The sequence below is a fragment of the Monodelphis domestica genome, chromosome 2, assembly GCF_027887165.1.
Source record: "Monodelphis domestica isolate mMonDom1 chromosome 2, mMonDom1.pri, whole genome shotgun sequence".
Taxonomy (NCBI): Eukaryota; Metazoa; Chordata; class Mammalia; order Didelphimorphia; family Didelphidae; genus Monodelphis; species Monodelphis domestica.
The window spans coordinates 233,990,855-234,014,464 of NC_077228.1; the positions used below are offsets into that span (position 1 = coordinate 233,990,855).

The window sequence follows — 23,610 nt, forward strand, 5'->3', positions numbered from 1 at the left end:
ACTGATGGTGCTCCTAGCATGGTGGGGTCTAAGAAAGGTGCAATTGCTCACATTAACCAAGAGATGGACAAATGTAACCATTCTCATTCAATAGCCATACACTGCTTCATCCACCAACAAGCACTGCTATGTAGTAAATCACTGAAGTGGGACTCTGTTATGAAAATTGTGGTATCTTGTGTTAACTTCATTAGAGCTAATGCACTAAACCACAGACAATTTCAGGAATGTTTTCCTGAGCCAAATGCCTATGAAGATGTTCTGTACCACACAGAGAAGTCTGTTAGCTGAGTCAAGGGAGAGCTTTGAGACATTTCTATGACTTACTTCCACAGATAACAGCTTTTATGCTTTCAAAAAACAAAGAAGTGCCAGAGCTCAATGATGAAGGATGGAAATGGCACCTTGCCTTTCTGACAGATGTAACAGAGCTACTCGACAGTTTCAATGTGCAACTTCAAGGAAAAGGGAAGCCCATCTGTGATATGCAATCACATGTGAAAGCATGTGAAGTAAAATTAGGCCTCCTTATCAAACAAGTGAAGGAGGAAAATTTCTATCACCTCCCCTTAACTCAAAATCTGTTAGCGGAAAAACCCTTGATTACATTCCCAAAAGAAACATGTGTGGATTCACTGGAAAAGTTGCAAAAGGAGTTCCAATTCAGATTTTAAAGAGCTTCATCTCCATGAACAGGACATACAGCTTTTCCATAACCCATTTTCTATTGGCATTGAAAATGTGGATACAATTTACCAAATGGAACTGGCTGAACTGCAGAATTGTGACTCCCTGAAAGACACATTCAAGTCAAGCAGCTTGCCTAATTTCTATGCATCTCTCCCCTCTGAGACATATCCTAATCTCAGGAATCGTGCACTATAAATGGCAACCATCTTTGGCAGCACTTATGTCTGTTAACAGACTTTTTCCAGAATGAAACATCTGAAATCTCCAACCAGATCTAGACTAACTGATGCACCCTTGCATCACTTGTTACAGCTAGCAGTGACAAATATGGAACCGGACATTGACCATCTCATTAGCCACAAGCAGGCCCATTGAAATACTGGTCAGTTTGTTGATTTAAATTTACTTGTTCTTTATTTTAAATATTATATTTGTTCCTATTTTGTTTTTTTTTACTTTAAAATAAGATATATGCAGTGTGCATAGAGATTTGTTCATAGTTTGTTTTTTTAATAGTCCGGCCCTCCAACGATCTGAGGGACAGTGAACTGGCCCCCTGGGTAAAAAGTTTAGGGACTCCTGCCCCAGAGTGTCTCTTCTAAATCTTCTGTTCTCTCCTTATACCAACATCAGACTCTCCAATACTCTCAGCTAAGGCCCTTACCTCTTGTTTTAGAGAAATATTATGAGAAAATATGATACCACTTAATACATCTCAAAATCTTTGATATCATCTTCCATTCTCTTCTCCTGTGCTGCACTCTCTGAAGAGGTGGCCCTTCTTGACAAAGGTAATTCTTCTAAATTTGTGATCCCATTCCCTCCCATTATCTGCAATAGATTTTTCCCACAAAAATTATCCTATCTTGGCCAATGTCTACAAATATGTATATGTGTCTCCCATCCTTAAAAAGTCTTCACTTAATCCCATGAAAAGTATCAAGGTAATGCAATAGGTAGAGTATTGAGCCCAGAGTCACAAAATTTGCCCCACAGAGTCACTAGTCTCGTGACTTTGGACAAGTCATTTAACCTCTGTTTGACTCATCAAATATAAAATGGGAATAATAGCTCCAACCTCACAAGTTGTTGTGAGGATCAAATGAAATATTTTAGCACAGTTCTTGGAAGATAATAGACACTTAATAAATGCTATTATTGCTATTATTCTATACCCCAAACTAAAAACAACAACAACAACAAAAACTGTCTACATTGGGTACATACTTTTAATTTCCTCTCCATTCATTTGTTCATTTCACAAATTTCTGCAATCTGGTTTCCAATCTTATCACTCAACTAGAATTACTCTCTTCAAAGTAAACAAAGATTTCTTAGTTGCTATATCTAACTAGTGGCCTTTTCCCAATCCTCTCTGTCCTTGAATTCTTTGCATTTGATACAGCTCACCATTCTCCTATTGGATACTCTTATCCAGGTTTTTATGACACTAATCTCTAGGTTGTCTTCCTACATCTCAGAATAGTTCACTCTTATCCACACAACACAACCTAACTTTATATGAACCCCAAGATTCTGCCCTCAGCCAGCTTCTCCTGTTTCTACACTCTTACATGGTGACCTCATACATTTAATGATAATATCAATGCAAATGACACCTAGTTCTAGTCCTAATCTCTTTCTTAAACTGATCCAGTCTTGTATCTCCAACTACCAATTGGTCATTTTCAATTCGATGAACTGCAGGTATTTCAAATTTGACAGGTCCAAAATAAAATTCATTATTTTCCCCAAAAATCCTACTTCAAACTTCCTTATTTCTTCCAAGGGCCCTTCCATCCTTTTAGTCACTCAGATTTCTCATCTTGGTTTCATTACCAACTCATCATTCTTATTTCACATATTCAATCAGTTGCCAAATCTTATCCTTTTTCCTTCCTGAACATCTCTCACATTAATCCACTTCTCTCTATTCACACAGCCACCACCTTGATAACCCATGCACTCATTTCATCTTGCCTGAACAATTACAATGATCCCAGTTGGTTTTCTTGCCTCAACTCTCTCCCTACTCCAATGCATCATAAATTTAGCTGCCAAAGTTATTTTCCTAAAGTACCAGTCTGACCACATCACTCCTCTATAGTGAATTAATTCCAGTGGCTCCTGATTGCCTCAACCATCAAATATAGACTTTCTGTTTGCCATTTAATTCCCTTCCCAACCTTGCCTTACCTATCCTTCCTGCCATATTATACATTACTCTCTTTTATGAACCCTATAGTCTTGCCACACTGATCTTTCGACTATTCCCAACACATATCACAACAATAATCCATCTCCTGTTGCCTGTGACTAGAATTCACTCCCTTTTTGGCTCTACCTTTTACAGTTCTTAATCTTCTTCAAGCCTCAGTTCAACTACCACCTTCCTCAAGAAATCTTTCTGTATTCCTTTCAGTTTCAATGTTATCTCTCCCATAATTATTTTGCATTTACTCTCTATATATCTTTATATGGCTGTTGTCTCCCTGAAGGAATATAAGTTCCTCAAGAACAGGAGATATTTCACTTTTGACTTTGCACAATGCCTGACAGTCAGTATATAATAAACGCTTATTGATTGATTGATTTAGCAATTGATAAATTCAGTGATATCAACTCTCAGATACCTATGATCAAAATTTTGATCATCTTAAACATTCACCACATCCTATAAAATACTCCATCCAAATTTTTTTCGTATCAATCCTTTTTTCCATTCCCATCATATTAAATGATTAACTAGCCTTATCAATCCTCTACAATATAATAATGGCTAACTTTATATAGTGCTTTAAAAGGTTGGCAACACACTGAATATGTTATCTAACTTGATCTTCAAGAAAAACTCTATGAAGCAAGTACTACTATTATCCCCAGATATGGAAATCAAGGCAGAGAGATTAAACGATTTGCCCAGAGGTACACGCAAAGGAAGTGTCTGCAGCTGTATGTGAACTCAGGTTTTCCTGACTCCAGGTTCAGTCCTCTATCCCCTGGTTGAATAGTTCCCTAAGGTTGCTTTGTTTTCACATTTCTATGACCCAAGAACTTATCCCCTATTGATGAGCCTGTTCTGTAGTGTACTTAGCACTGTACTCAGTTCTAGGATAACAAGCAGTCTGTTATTAAGATTCTACTCAAAGTCTCTCCAGCATTGTAGAAGTAACAGAACTTACACTCCACTGGCATAATTTTCAGGGGCCTAAATTAACATATTCACTATAAGGTCTCAAACACTTGCCATGTCACACTTTCCAAAAAAATTTCAGTAACTTCCTGCTACCCACTAAATAAAAATCCAGGCTCCCTGGCTTGTCATTTAAAGCTTTCTACAATCTGACCCTAACCTATATCCCTAAATTAATAAACACTCATCCATTCACACCTTTACTGATATTTCTTCCAAGGTAAAATACTTTCTCCTCCTTTCTGCCTATATTGTGACTTAAATATATGAATGTTTGCTTCATCTCTCAGATTAGACTGTAATCCTCTTGAGGATAAGGACTGCATTCCATATTCTTTTTATATCTTTCTACAGCATCTAACAGTACCATAGAAAGATTTAGATACAGAAGAATGACTACTTGGCAAATGAATGAAATGAAGACCTAAATCTGGTCACCTCAACTTGGCCAAGAAAGTAGCCATTTAGTTACTATATTACTCAAGATGTAGTAGAGGTCTCATAAACTGGAACTGAATTTTGAAGCTATATAAAATTTTAGAACAAACAAGAACCTGCCCCACAAACTTTTTAAGAATCTAACCAGGGGCAGCTGGGTAGCTCAGTGATTGAGAGTCAGGCCTAGGGATGGGAGGTCCTAGGTTCAAATCTGGCCTCAGACACTTCCCAGCTGTGTGACCCTGGGCAAGTCACTTGACCCTCATTGCCTAGCCCTTACCACCCTTCTGCCTTGGAGCCAATACACAGTATTGACTCCAAGACGGAAGGTAAAGATTAAAAAAAAAAAAGAGTCTAACCACTGACACTTGAACAGACCTAGTATTTTATAAATACCAAAAAGTAAACAGAAGCATTGTCTGTTTGGGCAGCCAAAAGTAGTCATCATTAAATAACAACTTTAAAAGTATTCCTCATTTAAAGTATAAGGAGAAACTATAATTCTATTACTGTACAGACAAATATATATCAAAGTATTTTCAAACTTCCAACATATTCTAAAAAAGTTTTAAAACATCAGAAAACACTGCTCTGCTTTTTATTAATGTGATTAATTTGTTTGTTTGTTTTTTCAGTTATTTCTGTCATCTATGGCAATAGAGGCCAAGAGTAGCATTAATTCAAGCCAGACATCAGGAAACATTAATTTCACAAACAGTTTCAACATCTTTATACCAGACCTTTCATAAGAAATGCTAACAAGTAACAAGTTATGACTGATTAGACCTTTTTTTTCCTATTCTTCTTAGTGAAGATATTGACAAATGATATAACAAAAAAAGTCAAGGATGAAAATATAACAAGAAGAGGTAAAAGTGGCCTGACTGATCTAAAAGACAGATAATTAGCACCAGGCTAACTGGTATTACCTTCTTTTATCAATAATGAAGTCAATATAGAGGCTTGCCATGTAAAAATTATTTTTTCTACTACTTCAACTATTTCAATTGTGCTACAAATCACAAAAACTTAAATGTAACATCATCAATTTGATCCCAGAATGGTGTAGCTAAATGCAGTAGCTAACAAGCAGGGGGAAGGGGGGAAGGGAAGTGGGGGCAGGGGAATAGAACCAATTCATTTATCATTTCCTTAGGAAAAAGAGCAAGTGTTATATTTTAATCCACAGGCAGGGTCATTTTAGGTCTCTCAAAGTGTAGACAAGGATGCCACTGATTTATGGTAAATGTGTCCTCAGGAGGTGGATAGTCCATGGATTAGTCCTCAGTAATTTATAATATAATTACTCAGTAATTATAACTACTAATATTGATGGAAATATTTCAGCAAAAGCAAGACAACCATCTGTCAAGGGTTCTCCTGAAGAACTTTTTCCTTAAGAGTGAGAACTCTGACCAGATGACTCTGACCAATGACCACTAAAAGGATAATTTCAGGTAGTCTTAAAAAAAAATAACATTACCTGTTAATTCAAGCATAGAACTCAAGATAACTGCACCTAATCTACCCACAATGTGTTTTTATATATTGAAGAAATAGGTTTTATAAGTGTCCAGAAGTCATTCAAAACTCAAGAGGCAATTTTTACAACAATGGCAATTTAAAAATAAATATACTAAAAATGTATGCTGACATTACAATAACTATAAAGAAAGAATTTCTGCACTTAACCCTGACAATCAAGTTAATGATATCAGAAAAGCTGGGGAGAGGGTGATAAAAAGCAAAACACTGATGAGAAAAGAACAGAATGAAAGGGAAAAGAGCAGGATCAAAAGGGAAAAAATCAGATGAAGGGGAATACACAGGCAGTAATCATAACTGTGAATGTGAATGGAATGAACTCACCCATAAAAAAGAAGCAGATAGCAGTGTAGATTAAAAACCAGAATTCTACTATATGTTATTTACAAGAAACACATTTGAGGCAGAGTAAAGATAAAAGGCTGAAGCAGAATTTATTATGCATTGTTTAAGGCTGAAAAAAAAAACAGGGGGTCGGAGTCAAGATGGTGGCTTAAAATCAGCAGAAGTTCAAACCTCTGAAAACCCTTCCTTACGGATCACAAACACAATGCTCCTAGGGGACTAAAAATCAAACCTAACAACATGACAGAGGCAAGGAACCCTCCTGTTGGACAGAATCCAAAAGGTAGGCCCCCCAAAAGCCAGAATCCAAGAACACTAGGGTTTAAGGGGAAGGCAGAAAGAAGGTCCCAGGACCCCTTCCCCCCACCCCACCTAGAGCACTAAGCCTCCAGTGGCAGCAGGAACCTCTGGGCGGGCAAAGGTGCTAGGCCGGAGGGAGTATCTTGCGGGCAGAACTGTGCCAGGTTCAGTGTCGAACACAGGCGGCAGGGAAGGAGCTGGAGAGGGAACAAAGAACAGGCAGCCTGGTCACAGAGACTGAGACCCTCCATATTGCTCCAGCCTTCAAGGAGGATTTGGCCTCTGGGCACATCCAGCCCAAAGAATACCATCAAAAGTCTTCAGAGGTCAGGGAAGCCAAAATCCAACACCCCTCCCTCACAGACTACTAGATTTCAGTATAATCCAATCAAAAGCCTCCAGAGGACAGAGAAGCTCAAACTCCAACACCCCTCCCCCACAAGCTGCAGGGAGGGACCTTCTGTCAAAGCTCCAAGAGGGGAGACTGACATAAACCCCCAAAACCAAAAAAATGAGAGGAGCAAGAGCACAGACAAATACGGGGAGCAAAGATGGGGTAAATATGAGCAAACAACAGAAAAAGAAAGAAATTACAATAGATAGCTTCTGTACAGGCAATGAGCAAAAAGCATACGGAGCACAGGGGTTAGGGATCAGCAAACAATAAATCAGAAATCCCAGCAAATTGGATACAGCCTTTGGAAGAACTCAAAACACAATTAAGAGAGGCTGAAGACAATTGTGAAAAGAACTTAAAAACTAAGATAAGTCATCTGGAAACAGAAAATAGTGCCTTGAAAACCAAAATCAACCAACTTGAAAATGAGGCAAAGGAAATGAAAGATAAGGCAAAGGAGATGAAAGATGAGGCAAAGGAGATGAAAGATGAGGCAAAGGAGATGAGAGATGAGGCAAAGAGGATGAAAGATGACTTCCAAAGAAAATCAGACCAGGAGAAGGATGACCAAAAAGCCAAGGATGAAATCCAGTCTTTAAGAACCAGAATACAACAACTATAATTAAGTGACTTCACAAGGCAGCAAGACACTATAACACAAAACGGAAAGAATGAAAAAATTGAGGAAAATATGAAACATCTCATTCACAAAACAGAAGATTTAGAAAATCGTTGGAGGAGAGAAAATTTAAGAATAATTGTGACAAAAGAAAAAGCCTGGATATAATACTACAGGAAATTCTTCAAGAAAACTGCCCGACTTCCGGTCAAGATGGCAGCTTAGAGAAAGCTAAAGTCCAGATCTCCTGAAACCCTTCCTTACCAATCTCAAACCGAATGCTCCTAGGACACCAAAATTCAAAACGATCAACAGCATAGACCCCGAGAGTCCTCCTCCTGAACCTGGACCTAGATAAAAAGATATGCTCCCCCCCAAAAGCCAGAACCCGAGACCACTCAGACCTAAGGGGTAGGCAGAAGGAAGGTCCTAGGACCCATCCCCCCCCCCAACCCAGAGCTCTGAGTCCGAGTCCGAGGCAGCAGAGGCAACCTCAGAGCCCCACAGCCTGCTATTCTGAAGGCCTCTTCCTGAAAACAACCTGACCCAGTCGAGGGGGCACCCAGACAGCAGGGAAAGAGAGAGACAGGGGAGCTCTTACCACCTTGGGAGGAGCCCTCAGAGCTCCTGGAAGCCGCAGCCCCTCCCCCTCAGAGAGCAGGGTCATCTGGAACAACAGCAACCCTCAAGGCTGGCAAAAGGGCCTCGGGAGCCGGCTATTCTGAAGGCCACATCCTGAAAACAACCTAACCCAGTCGAGGGGGCAACCAGACAGTAGGGAAACAGAGAGGGGCGGGGGAGCTTGTAACCCCCTGGGAAGAGCCCTCGGAGCTCTGGGAAGCCGCGGCCCCTCCCCCTCAGAGAGCAGGGTCATCTGGAACAACAGCAACCCTCAGGGCTGGCAAAAGGGCCTCAGGAGCCAGGTATTCTGAAGGTCACATCCTGAAAACAAACTGATCCAATCGAGGGGGCACCCAGACAACAGGGAAACAGAGAGAGAGGGGGGAGCTTGTAACCCCCTGGCTGGATCCTTCCATCGGAGTCTCACGAAAAAAGTCCCTGCCTCAAGGCATACTAAATTCAACCCAGGGAAAGCTAATCTCATTAGGAGCCCTCAGAGCTCCAGGAAGCCACGGCCCCTCCCCCCCCCCCCCCCGCAGAGTATTGCCGCTGGCCGGCTAAGGCACAGGAACAAGGGCCAAGCCAGGCTTAGAGCGTGGAAGTAAGGCAATGGAGAAGCATCAGGAGGGTGCTGAGGAGAGGAGGGCAGTAACAGGGACACACCAGCAATTCCTGGCTTCCCGGGAAGACAGAAAAGCAACTGCATAGAAAGGACAATCTGCCTAGGGCTAAAACTTCTGAACGCCAGACAGAGATAAGAAAAGGTAGTCCCTCCCACTCAGATAGAGATGGCAAACTCCACAGAAGCACAAAAGCCCCAAAATTTAAAAAAAAAAAAAACAAGAAGAAGGGGGCGACTTTGGACACATTTTATGGAGCAAAAATACAAAACACAGAGGAGATAGAATACGAAACACAAGCAAATGCTCCAAAACCTTCCAAAGGAAATGGAAACTCTTCACAAACGCATAAAGAATTTGAATCTGAAAGGATCAAAAAGATGGAGGCCTTCTAGGAGGAAAAGTAGGAAATAATGCAAAAGAAATTCACGCATCTACAAAACCAGTTTGACCAAATTGTAAAAGAAAACCAGGCTTTAAAGTAAGAACTAATAAAGCAAAGCCAAAAGACCAAGAAATTAGAAGAGAACATAAAATATCTCACTGACAAAGTGACAGATTTGGAAAATAGAGGGAGAAGAGATGATTTAAGAATAATTGGACTTCCAGAAAAGCCAGAAATAAACAGCAAACTCGACACTGTAATACAAGAGATAATCAAAGAAAATTGCCCAGAGATTCTAGAAGAAGGGGGCAATGCAGCCACTGACAGAACTCACAGAACACCCTCTACACTAAACCCCCAAAAGACAACTCCCAGGAATGTAATTGCCAAATTCCAAAACTCTCAAACAAAAGAAAAAATCCTACAAGAAGCCAGAAAAAGACAATTTAGATATAAAGGAATGCCAACCAGGGTCACACAAGACCTTGCAAGTTCTACTCTAAATAATCATAAGGCATGGAACATGATCTTCAGAAAGGCAAGAGAGCTGGGCCTTCAACCAAGAATCAGCTATCCAGCAAAACTGACTATATACTTCCAAGGGAAAGTATGGGTATTCAACAAAATAGAAGATTTCCAACTTTTTGCAATGAAAAGACCATAGCTCTGTGGAAAGTTCGATATCGAAAATCAAAGAGCATGGAATACCTGAAAAGGTAAATATGAAGGAAAGAGAAAAGGAGAAAAATGTTATCTTCTTCTTTTACTCAAACTCTCTTCTATAAGGACTACATTTATATCAATCTATGTATACTAACATGTGGGGAAAATGTAATGTGTAAATAGGGGGAAAAGAAAGACCAAATAGAATAATCGTTCTCATACAAAGATTCACATGGGAAGGGGAAGGAAGAAAACTCCTATAAGAAGGAGAGGAAGAGAATTTTTACTTAAGCCTTACTCTCAGGGAAATCAACTCTGAGAGGGAAAAACATCCAGATCCATTGGGATCTTGAATTCTATCTTACCCAAAAAGGGTAGAGAGAAGGGAAAACCAAGGGGGGGAGGGGAGGAAGGAAAACAAAAGGGGAGGGAAAGAAAGTGGGGAGAATGGGAAGGAACAAAAATGGAGGGACTAAAAATGGAAACATATCAAGGGAGGGGACAAGGGGGACCAATTTAAAGTAAATCACTGGACTAAAAGGTAGAGCTGAAGAAGAAAAGGTTAGAACCAGGGAAGGATATCAAAATGCCAGGGAGTCCACAAATGACAGTCATAACTTTGAACGTGAATGGGATGAACTCACCCATAAAACGTAGACGAATAGCAGAACGGATTAGAATCCAAAACCCTACCATATGTTGTCTTCAAGAAACACACGAGGCGGGTTGACACCCACAAGGTCAGAATTAAAGGATGGAGTAAGACCTTCTGGGCCTCAACTGATAGAAAGAAGGCAGGAGTGGTAATCATGATATCTGATAAAGCCAAAGCAAAAATAGAGCTGATAGAAAGGGATAGGGAAGGTAATTATATTTTGTTAAAAGGGACTTTAGATAATGAGGAAATATCATTAATCAACATGTATGCACCAAATAATATAGCACCCAAATTTCTAATGGAGAAACTAGGAGAATTGAAGGAAGAAATAGACAGTCAAACCATATTAGTGGGGGACTTAAACCAACCATTATCAAATTTAGATAAATCAAACCAAAAAATAAATAAGAAAGAGGTAAAAGATGTGAATGAAATCTTAGAAAAATTAGAATTAATATACATATGGAGAAAAATAAATAGGGACAAAAAGGAATACACCTTCTTCTCAGCACCACATGGCACATTCACAAAAATTGACCATACATTAGGTCACAGAAACATAGCACACAAATGCAGAAAAGCAGAAATAATAAATGCAGCCTCCTCAGATCACAAGGCAATAAAAATAATAATCAGTAAAGGTACATGGAAAACCAAATAAAAAACTAATTGGAAATTAAACAATGTGATACTCCAGAATCTTTTAGAGAAGAAATCATAGAAACAATTAATAATTTTATCGAAGAAAATGACAATGGTGAGACATCCTTTCAAACCTTTTGGGATGCAGCCAAAGCGGTAATCAGAGGTAAATTCATATCCCTGAGTGCATATATCAACAAACTAGGGAGAGCAGAGATCAATTAATTGGAAATGCAAATAAAAAAACTCAAAAGCTATCAAATTAAAAACCCCCAGCAGAAACCCAAACTAGAAATCCTAAAAATTAAGGGAGAAATTAATAAAATTGAAAGTGATAGAACTATTGATTTAATAAATAAGACAAGAAGCTGGTACTTTGAAAAAACAAACAAAATAGACAAAGTATTGGTCAATCTACTTAAGAAAAGGAAGGAAGAAAAGCAAATTAACAGCATCAAAGATGAAAAGGGGGACAGCACCTCTGATGAAGAGGAAATTATGGCAACCATTAGAAATTACTTTGTCCAATTATATGGCAATAAATACACCAATTTAGGTGATATGGATGCATATATACAAAAATACAAACTGCCTAGACTAACAAAAGAGGAAATAGAATTCTTAAATAATCCCATATCAGAAAATGAAATCCAACAAGCCATCAAAGAACTCCCTAAGAAAAAATCCCCAGGGCCTGATGGATTCACCAGTGAATTCTATCAAACATTCAGAGAACAGTTAATCCCAATACTATACAAACTATTTGACATAATAAGCAAAGAGGGAGTTCTACCAAACTCCTTTTATGACACAAACATGGTACTGATTCCAAAACCAGGCAGGGCAAAACCAGAGAAAGAAAACTATAGACCAATCTCCCTAATGAATATAGATGCAAAAATCTTAAGTAGGATACTAGCAAAAAGACTCCAGCAAGTGATCAGAAGATTCATCCACCATGATCAAGTAGGATTTATACCAGGGATGCAGGGCTGGTTCAATATTAGGAAAACCATCCACATAATTGACCACATCAACAAGCAAACCAACAAAAATCACATGATTATTTCAATAGATGCAGAAAAAGCCTTTGATAAAATACAACACCCATTCCTATTAAAAACACTAGAAAGCATAGGAATACAAGGGTCATTCCTAAAAATAATAAACAGTATATATCTAAAACCATCAGCTAATATCATCTGCAATGGGGATAAACTAGATGCATTCCCAATAAGATCAGGAGTGAAACAAGGATGCCCATTATCACCCCTACTATTTGACATTGTACTAGAAACACTAGCAGTAGCAATTAGAGAAGAAAAAGGAATTGAAGGCATCAAAATAGGCAAGGAGGAGACCAAGTTATCACTCTTTGCAGATGACATGATGGTCTACTTAAAGAATCCTAGAGATTCAACCAAAAAGCTAATTGAAATAATCAACAACTTTAGCAAAGTTGCAGGATACAAAATAAACCCACATAAGTCATCAGCTTTTCTATATATCTCCAACACAGCTCAGCAGCAAAAACTAGAAAGAGAAATCCCATTCAAAATCACCTTAGACAAAATAAAATACCTAGGAATCTATCTCCCGAGACAAACACAGGAATTATATGAACACAACTTCAAAACACTCTCCACACAACTAAAACTAGACTTGAACAATTGGAAAAACATTAACTGCTCATGGATAGGACGAGCCAATATAATAAAAATGACCATCTTACCCAAACTTATTTATCTATTTAGTGCCATACCCATTGAACTCCCAAAATATTTCTTTACTGATTTAGAAACAACCATAACAAAATTCATTTGGAATAACAAAAGATCAAGCATATCCAGGGAAATAATGAAAAAAAAAAACACATATGATAGGGGCCTTGCAGTCCCAGACCTTAAACTATATTACAAAGCAGCGGTCATCAAAACAATTTGGTACTGGCTAAGAAACAGAAAGGAAGATCAGTGGAATAGACTGGGGGAAAGTGACCTCAGCAAGACAGTATACGATAAACCCAAAGATCCCAGCTTTTGGGACAAAAATCCACTACTCGATAAAAACTGCTGGGAAAATTGGAAGACAGTATGGGAGAGATTAGGAATAGATCAACACCTCACACCCTACACCAAGATAAATTCAAAATGGGTGAATGACTTAAACATAAAGAAGGAAACCATAAGTAAATTGGGTAAACACAGAATAGTATACATGTCAGACATTTGGGAGGGGAAAGACTTCAAAACCAAGCACGAATTAGAAAGAATCACAAAATGTAAAATCAATAATTTTGACTACATCAAATTAAAAAGCTTTGGTACAAACAAAACCAATGTAACTAAAATCAGAAGGGAAACAACAAATTGGGAAAAAAATCTTCATAGAAACCTCTGGCAAAGGTTTAATTACTCAAATTTATAAAGAGCTAAATCAATTGTACAAAAAATCAAGCCATTCTCCAATTGATAAATGGGCAAGGGACATGGATAGGCAGTTCTCAGATAAAGAAATCAAAACGATTAATAAGCACATGAAGAAGTGTTCTAAATCTCTTATAATCAGAGAGATGCAAATAAAAACAACTCTGAGGTATCACCTCACACCAAGCAGAATGGCTAGCATGATAACAAAGGAAAATAATGAATGCTGGAGGGGATGTGGAAAAGTAGGGACATTAATTCATTGCTGGTGGAGTTGTGAACTCATCCAACCATTCTGGAGGGCAATTTGGAACTATGCCCAAAGGGCGACAAAAGAATGTCTACCCTTTGATCCAGCCATAGCACTACTGGGTCTGTACCCCAAAGAGATAATGGACAAAAAGACTTGTACAAAAATATTCATAGCTGCGCTCTTTGTGGTGGCCAAAAACTGGAAAATGAGGGGATGCCCATCAATTGGGGATTGGCTGAGCAAATTGTGGTATATGTTGGTGATGGAATACTATTGTGCAAAAAGGAATAATAAAGTGGAGGAATTCCATGGAGATTGCAACAACCTCCAGGAAGTGATGCAGAGTGAGAGGAGCAGAACCAGGAGAACATTGTACACAGAGACTAATACACTGTGGTATAATAGAATATAATGGACTCCTCCATTAGTAGTGGTGTAATATCCCTGAACAATCTGCAGGGATCTAGGAGAAAAAACACCATTCTTAAGCAAAGGATAAACTATGGGAGTAGAAACACCGAGGAAAAGCAACTGCCTGACTACAGCGGTTGAGGGGACATGACAGAGGAGAGACTCTAAACGAAACTTTAATACAAATATTAACAACATGGAAATGGGTTCGAATCAAGAACAGACGTGACACCCAGTGGAATCATGCGTCGGCTATGGCGGGTGGGGGGAAGGAAAAGAAAATGATCTTTGTCTTTAATGAATAATGCTTGGAAATGATCAAATAAAATATTATTTAAAAAAAAAAAGAAAAGAAAACTGCCCCGATATTCCAGAACAAGAGGGGAAAGTGGAGATTGAAAGAATACACAGATCACCTCCTGTACTTAATTCCCAAATGACAACACCCAGGAATGTTATAGCCAATTTCAAGAACTATCACACCAAAGAAAACATATTACAAACTGCCAAGAAGAAGTCATTCAGATACCACGGAACAACAATGAGGATAACACAGGATCTGGCTGCATCCACACTGAGGACGGAAAGGCATGGAATATGATATTCCGGAAAGCAAGGGAAATAGATTTACAATCAAGAATCAACTACCCAGAAAAACTGACTATATTCTTACAGGGGAAAGTATGGTCATTCAACAAAATAGAAGAATTCCAAGAATTTGTAAAGAAAAGACCAGACCTGAACAGAAAATTTCATATCCAAGCACAGAACTCAAGAGAATCATCAAAAGGTAATTTAAAAAGAAGGAAAAAAGAATAACAAAACAAAACAAAACAACAACAAAACTTTTTTTTAAAGAGAAGCAGTAAGTTAAAATGATATGTATCCCTATAAGAAAAGAGGTCATTGGTAACTCTTAAAAAATGTTATTATCACCTGGGCAGCTAGAAGAATTACACTTAGAGGGAACAGTGACAAACTGTATAGGATGAAATAACAAGAAATAAATATGTATATAGATATATGTATGCATAAATACATATACATGTGTGTGTATATATGTATATATACACACAAGTAGATCTAAAAAAAGAGGTTAATACTAAAAGAAATGGGAAAAGAAACAAAAGGAGATAAATTTATATGTCACAAAGAAGCTTATGGCAGAAGAGGGGAGAACATCAATACACTGGAAGGGTAAAGAGGTTGGAGACAGGAAATACTCAACTCTTACGTGCTTTGAAATTGACCCAAAAAGAGAAGAACAATCCAATCCATTGGGGCAGAGAATAGATTCGCACCCTATAAGAGAGTAGAAGGGTAACAAACAGACTGGTGGGGAGGGAAGCAGTATAAGGGAGGGAGAGGGTGGGGGGGTAGTTTTAAAAAGACTGCAAAGAAAATAAGGGGGGGGATAAGAAGGGAAGGGGTAGAAAGGGAAGTCAAATAAGGGTGGGAACTAGGGGCACTTATTAAAATCAAAAATTGGTGTAGAAGGAAATAGTGAAAGAAGAAAAGGCAAGACTAGGAGTAGAAATCAAAATGCTGGGAAATACACAGCTGGTAATCATAACTCTGAATGTGAACAGAATTAACTCACCCATAAAACACAAGAGAATGGCAGAGTGGATTAGAATCCAAAACCCTACCATATGCTGTCTGCAAGAAACACACATGAGGAAGGTAGATACGCATTGGGTGAAAGTAAGAGGATGGAGCCAAATCTATTGGGCATCAAGTGATAAAAAAAAAAAAAGCAGGAGTCACAATGACAAACACAACAACAAAACACTCTCCACACAATTAAAGCTAGATCTAAACAATTGGAGAAACATTGATTGCTCATTGGTAGGACGAGCTAACATAATAAAAAGGATAATCCTGCCCAAATAAATTTACTTATTCAGTGCCATACCCATTGAACTACCAAAAAACTTTTTTACTGAATTAGAAAAACCCATAACAAAGTTCATTTGAAGAACAAAAAGATCAAGGGTATCAAGGGAAATCATGAAAAAATGCAAAGGAAAGAAGACTTGCAGCCCCTGATCTCAAACTATACTATAAAATAGTGGTCATCAAAACAATTTGGTACTGGCTAAGAGACAGAAAGGAGGATCAGTGGAATAGACTTAGGGGTAAATGACCTCAGCAAGACAGTCTATAAGGCCAAAGATCCCAGTTTGGGGGACCAAAATCCACTATTTGATAAAAAACTGCTGGGAAAATTGGAAGACAGTATGAGAGAAATTAGGTTTGGATCAACATCTCACACCCTACACCAAGATAAACTCAGAGTAGGTGAATAACCTGAACATAAAGAAGGAAACTATAAGCAGATTAGGCGAACACAGAATAGTATACTTGTCAGATCTTTGGGAAAGGAAAGCCTTTAAAACAAAGCAAGAGCTAGAAAAAATCACATAATGTAAAATCAATAATTTTGATTACATCAAATTAAAAAGGTTTTGTGCAAACAAAACTAATGCATCCAAAATTAGAAGGAAAGCAACAAATTGGGAAACAATCTTCATTACAAAAGCCTCTGACAAAGGTCTAATTACTCAAATAAAGAACTAAACCAATTGTACAAAAAATCAAGCCATTCTCCAATTGATAAATGGGCAAGGGACAGGAATAGGCAATTTTCAGTTAAAGAAATCAAAACTATTAATAAGCACATGAAAAAATGCTCTAAATCTCTAATAATCAGAGAAATGCATTTCAAAACAACTCTGAGGTATCATCTCACACCTAGCAGATTGGCCAACATGACAGCAAAGGAAAGTAATGAATGTTGGAGGGGATGTGGCAAATTTGGGACATTAATTCATTGCTGGTGGAGTTGTGAATTGATCCAACCATTCTGAAAGGCAATTTGGAACTATGCCCAAAGGGAGCTAAAAGACTGACCCAGCCATAGCACTGCTGCGTTTGTACCCCAAAGAAATACTAAGGATAAAGACATGTACAAAAATATTCATAGTTGCGCTCTTTGTGGTGGCAAAAAATTGGAAAAAGAGGGGATGTCCTTCAATTGGGGAATAGCTAAACAAATTGTGGTATATGTTGGTGATGGAATACTATTGTGCTCAAAGGAATAATAAAGTGTAGGAATTCCATGGGGACTGGAACAACCTCCAGAAATTGATGCAGAGTGAGAGGAGCAAAAGCAGGAAAACATTGTACACAGAGACTGTGTGTACAATGTGGTATAACCGAATGTAATGGACTTCTCCATTAGTGGCAATGCAGTGATTCTGAACAACTTGGTGGAATCTACGAGAAAAACCACTATCCACATTCAGAGGAAACACTGTGGGAGTATAAACACCGAAGAAAAACAACTGCTTGAAAAATGGGTCAAAGGAATATGATTGGGGATGTAGACTCTAAATGAGCATCCTAGTGCAAACAACATCATTGAAATCAAGGACACAAGTAATCCCAATGCGCATTGGCTGAAGGAAGGGTGGGTGAAGGGAAGGGAGGGAAATAAAGTGAGTATTGTAACCAAAAAATTAAAATTAAAAAAAAACCAGGAGTAGCAAAATGATCTCTGACAAAGCTAAAGTAAAACTAGATCTGATTAAAAGAGAAAAAGAAGGAAAGTACATCTTGCTAAAAGGTACTATAAACAATGAAGTAATATCAATTCTAAACATATATGTATCAAATGGTATAGCCTCTAAATTTTTAAAGGAGAAATTTCAGGAAGAAATAGATAGTAAAACTATTAGTGGTGGACCTCAACTTCCCCCTTTCAGATCTAGATAAATCAAATCAAAAAATAAACAACAAAAAAAATGGAATAAATGAAAACTTAGAAAAGTTAGAAATAATGGATCTCTGGAGAGAACTGAATTGCAATAGAAAGGAATATACTACTTTTTAGTAGTACATGTTTCCTACACAAAAACTGACCATGTATTAGGGCATAAAAACTTCACAACCAAATGTAGAAAAGCAGAAATAATTAATGATATCAGAAGTCTTTTTCATATGTCTAAGAGTCTCGGTTCTTGGAATTTCAAATAGTCTTCTTTAAATTATAACATTATTCAGATGTTTTAATAATTATTACTTTGTATTTTTACTTAACTTTTGACATGGATATATATTGTCTCTCCACTGTAATTAAGACGCAGTACCATTTCATTTATATCTGGGCTTCCCCAAAGCTTGAAGTGCAGTCAACAAATATTTGTTAAGTCTTTGCTAAGTGCCAGGTACTTTGCTTTACATATAAATATTGTGAGTTAAGGTTGGAAAAAGCTGAAATATTCAATGATGGGTTTTCCCTCCTCATAGCAGCTGATATAATTTAAAAATTTGGAATAAATATCTGAATTTAGTCAATGATTTTAAATTAAAAAAAAATATTGAGGGCTAGATACACTTAGCTCCTATAAGCAGTCATTATTTTCTTTTTTCAGAAAAAATTTTTCACTTAAGTTTCATGTGCATTCCTATTTTGTCTCTAAGGGTTCTAAATTCTCTGCAAAGGCACAACTACCAGCACCTGATGTCTGTTTGCTCCTTAGTTCTAAAAATAAAAGTAAAGCATTAACATATTATGTCATGCTTTCACAGAAATAGCATTTTCTAGGTACTGAAATCATCCTAAAAAGAAATGTTAAAAGTATCTCTACTGCAACAAATAGTGTGAATGACCAAAGTGAATTTAAAGAAATTTTAGATAAAAGGTGTACAAAATTAAAAATTAAAAAAAAAAACTGAGTGGAGACGGAAAGGCAGCATAGCAGAGATCATTTGACACTAATGACCACCCTCTCTGTCATGGATACTTTCTCCTCTCTAGGTTTTTTATTATACTACTCTCTCGGTAGAAAATAAGCTTTGGGACACAGACAAAAGGAGAACTAGCTCTGGTAACAGAAGAGAAGGATTCAAATTCTGTCTCTAATGCTTACTGCTAACTGTGACACTGGACATGTCAATTAACCACCAGTTAATTTTCTCAGTTTCTTCATAAGTAATATGAGCGTGGTTGGTCTAGATGGGTTCTTTCCAGCTATGATTCTATGATCTATCTATATATAGCCACCTTTGTTCTTATTAAAATACCAACTTTATAATTCTCCAAGGTGATAATGAGAAGGAAAATATCCTCATTCATTTCTAGGCTCAAAGAGAACACTTTACCATCAGGTTTTCCCACTTTGTTTATGTAACTTGACAAAATGTATCCCATGACAGTTTGGTGACAGTGAAAAGTCCTTCAATTGAAAAATGATAAAAAAAATTATAGTACAAAAATTTTTTTTGCCTTTCCATAAGAGTCATTTATATCATGTAATCTATTGGGGGGTGAGTAATGAGGATATTCTAGAAAGACAGAAAAAATTCAACCAATAATTCATTCTTTGAAGAGTTATTTTTCATAAATATCTAATTTGACAGTAGAAATAAGAGAAACAATTTGCTATTTTCCCCCTACTCAAGCCATATGGCTCAATGTAAGGCAGGAACCTTAAGTCCTAACAAAACTCTGCTAACTGCACATAGTCAACATGTTAGGGTAATATCTGAATACTGCCAGAGTGGTATCAGTTGCCATAAGTCTTGGCAGAAGAGATTCATTCATTCATATAGACTGAAACCAGTCTATACAATACATCACATCATGAGATTCTTTTGACCCCTAAAATCTCTTGTGGTGGCCTCCTTCCAGAATGATAATAAATCTGAAAATCTTACCAAATTTGTCAAAAAAGAGCTAAAAAGTTCCCTTCACTCAGCTCAAACTAAATGTAGAGTTCTTGCTCAATCTAATGCCTAAATTTATACCTCCCTACCTCACTCTCACCCTTAAAAAGCTGACCGGGTCATGGAGCTGAATGAAAATATGAACTCATCTCTGAAACAGGTAGAAGCCATGATAAGGGATTTGTTATGTAGACAGAAGTAGATGAACTTTAGCATCCATGTATTGGTATAACCAATATGACATATAACTATAAGGTAATGGAAAATTTTAATGTCTACTTTATGGAATTCGTTCTACTTTCAGTTACCCCTCACACAGGTATGTCTATCAGGGAAAACAAAGGTTAGAGATCAGACCTATAGCCCACCTGACACTACCTGTGAGGCCCTGGGCAAGTTATTTCCCATTTCTGGGTCTGAAAAATGAAAGGGCTGAACTAAATAGTCTCTAAGGTTAACAACTCAAAATCTGTGATCCTTAGATGAAGCAGTGCAATTAAATACTTTAAAAAAACTTTTTGATGAGCATTATATTTTGTTAAATAAAGATGCCTTATAGCACAATGGAATGCCTGACGTATATTCCTGAAACCATATTGATTGCTTGTGGTTGTCTCCCTATTGTAACTTTCTTAAGTAACACACCCTCAATTGGCTAGTCAGAGAGAAATTTTAGATCTGACCTTCCAAGACATCTTTGAATTGTTGATTCTATAATTGTTCCAAAAAGTCAGGTGCAACAAATTTTCTGCATAGACTATTTTCACAGTCAGTGATCTAAATATATACTTATCTTCTTCCTAAACTTCCTATTCTTCTCAATAAGATAATAAGAACTACAAGACTTTTATTTATCCTCTCAGTTTCCTGTAAAGAGTTTATTAAGGAGTTTTGCTTTTTCCAATTAACATTTTATCTTTAAAAAGCCTAAAGAAATTAATCATCACTTTTGGCGAAGCATCAAACTTAAGAGCAGTAACTGCAATAAAAGTCACCAAAATAGTAAAATTACTTTTTTTTTAGTAAAATTACTTATGACTAGCTAAATTGGAATTTTTCCTATGTGGTTTTATAGCCATTAAACATCTTATGCTCAAAAATAATAACCATTCACCTTAATCTACCACCCAACAATCCCTAGGAGGTGTGCAGGTCAGAGGAAAATCACATTCAATACCTGAGTAATACAGATTTCACCTATAGTGCAATGAAATCATATTTAAATCACTGGAAAAAGGATTTGGGAATGAGTAGTATAATTTGTTTTCTTTTGGAATTGAAATGAAGTTAAGGGTGTATGCAATGCACATGAATATCAGATAGAGTAGTACTGATTGACTAGTCCAATTTCCTTCCATATTGGCAGTCTCCCAAAGTCATTGCCAACAAAAGTAGTTTCTTCTCTCCCTATTCCAAATGCTATCCTGGAGCACCAACCCATCACATTATCTAACTTACTGTATAGAAAGTCTTTCTCTCCAATTTATTGCCATGTAAAATATGGAAGTTTGGAGTTTTGACAGGTTACTTAGAATGTTAAAAAATGATTGGGTCTTGAAAACAAAAAGGCTGCATGAAAAGAAGTAAGGAATAAAGGGGTATAAGACCCACCACTGATACATACTGACTCTGGAACAAGTTCCTTAACGTCTCAGTGCTCTATGCAAGTTGCAGAAGTATAGGACTACATTGTTGGAGAGTTTTGCTCACCTAGAAGTTCCATATAGCAACGAAATCATAGCTCTAATTTCTTTCTATCTTGTAAACAAAAGTTCATCTCAGTAATTGCCATCTCTGGTGGTAGTTCTGATCATTTTACATAAATTTACTTGTGGCCCCACATGATTACCATATATTTAATTTTTGCATTTCAATCAGTTTTCAAGTAAAACCTAGACTAGCCATAAGCATTAGTTTGTAGTTGACTCTTCTCAAAGTTAGAATAGCACTAAATATGTTCCTTGAGCTGTATACAAAATGATAACTATAAATAAAACACACCTAACTACAGTAATTCTAACTTAACTGATTTAGTCACCTGAAAAAAATGTTGGGTTTCAGATTGGTCCATCATAAAAAACTAGAGCCTGAAGAACTATTTGCTTGCTACTCTGTGCAGAATATGGGTAACATGTGGCTGGTAGGGCATAATAGCACTAAGCTCAGAGAACTCCCCTGGATCTTCACAGGGGATTGAGTTCCTCCTGGAAGGAAAAATTACAGCAGTCAAACGGGGTGCAGTGGACATTTATTTACCCGGTCCTTCATCCTCCAACTCTGGGCCAAGGATTTGGAGCCTTCGATCTTCTCACAGTGTCTTTTCTTCATGAAAGTCAAAGGCAAATTCCAATCGGTCAGGTCGGACTCGTCCTCCTCCCCAAGCCCGAGAAGAGGAGACTGCAGCATCTCGGACTCCATGAGGGTGGGAGGAGGTGGGGGGGTCCTGGGCAGCAAGCGCTCGAGAACCTCCAGCCTTAAAAAGTTGTGGGCACCAAAAAGGATGAAATAAGGAAACGAGGGATAAGTGATAGGGACAAGAGAGGATAGGTGCGGCGTCCCTATACGAAATGGGGGTTACCAAAGTTCACGATCCTAATCTCCTCGTGGGAATACCAAAAATCCCAGGACCAGGAGCAAGGGGAGGTGCGCACCCTGGGACCGCGCACCGCCTTCTCGGCAGGCAGACGGATCGAGCCCGGGGCTGGATGAGAATGGAGCTGTCAAAAGCGTGGGAGCCCTCAGGCCTCCGATGACCCTGCTCCAGGCCACCGCGGCTGGACCGGCCTCCAGCCGATCCCAGAGGCGGGCGGGAAGGTCGCAAAGCTATCACTGCCTATGGCCCGCTGGCCAGACGCGAGAAAGATCCAAGCGGAGGCAAGGCAAGGGGGACGAGGGAACAGGGTTATTCCTCGGGTAGCCTCTCAGCCCTGCGGACCCCACATTCTCCCGAGTTGCTGCAGCTGAAGCCAAGATCGGCCCATAGTGTCCGCCTGCGGTAAGCTTTATCCTGGGCTCCCGAGGCCTGAACTCGTCCTCGTCCAAGGGCCTCCGCCGCTCCCTTAGGCCTGAGGGCAGAGAGGTGGAAAACGCCTAGCACTGGACCCTCCCTGACGACTGGAAAAGAGATCGTTTGGGTTGAGGAATTTCCCCTCCTCGTTCAGAGACAGAGAAACTCCGCTCATTAGCACACCAAGGGGGACGCCATATTGCTAAGGCCCACAATGCATAGCGACCTACGGAGCGCCAAAAAGTCCAAACTTTCTCAGGAAATTCCTGGAGCTGTCCTCCTGGACAGTACGAAGGGAAAGGTTTCTTCTACTACCACCCATCAACTCAGTGATCACGGAAAAATTAGAATGACATTAAGAGATACATTTTTTCCCCTTTTCTTATGTTTTTTTTTTCTTCTTGGGGTAGGGGAAGATACATATATACATATATACAGTTTGATAGGTAGGTCAGTAGAAAATAGATGATAGATAAGCAAGTAGAAAATGGGTAGGCAGTTAGACATTTTATTTTGGGGACTAGCATGGTAAAGGAAAGCAAAATAAATTTCTATGATGGCTTATTAGGGATATCTGTAAAGCCTGGGAAAAGCCATTTCGTCTTTCTAACACTTTTCTTGACCTAAAAAAAAAAATGTAGTGGAAGAGGAACGAGACCAGAAAAGC

At 38.3% G+C, this 23,610-nt stretch overlaps 1 protein-coding gene across 1 annotated transcript in view; it reads right to left on the bottom strand.

The window, feature by feature from the left end:
• RPTOR (regulatory associated protein of MTOR complex 1) overlaps positions 1–23,190 on the bottom strand; it is a 569,750-nt gene extending 546,560 nt beyond the window's left edge. The window contains exon 1 of the mRNA XM_056817367.1: positions 22,193–23,190. Within this exon, the coding sequence (XP_056673345.1) occupies positions 22,193–22,354 (162 nt within the window). The 5' untranslated portion in view covers positions 22,355–23,190. The remainder of the gene's footprint in view (positions 1–22,192) is intronic.
• Between the last annotated feature and the right edge of the window lie 420 nt (positions 23,191–23,610).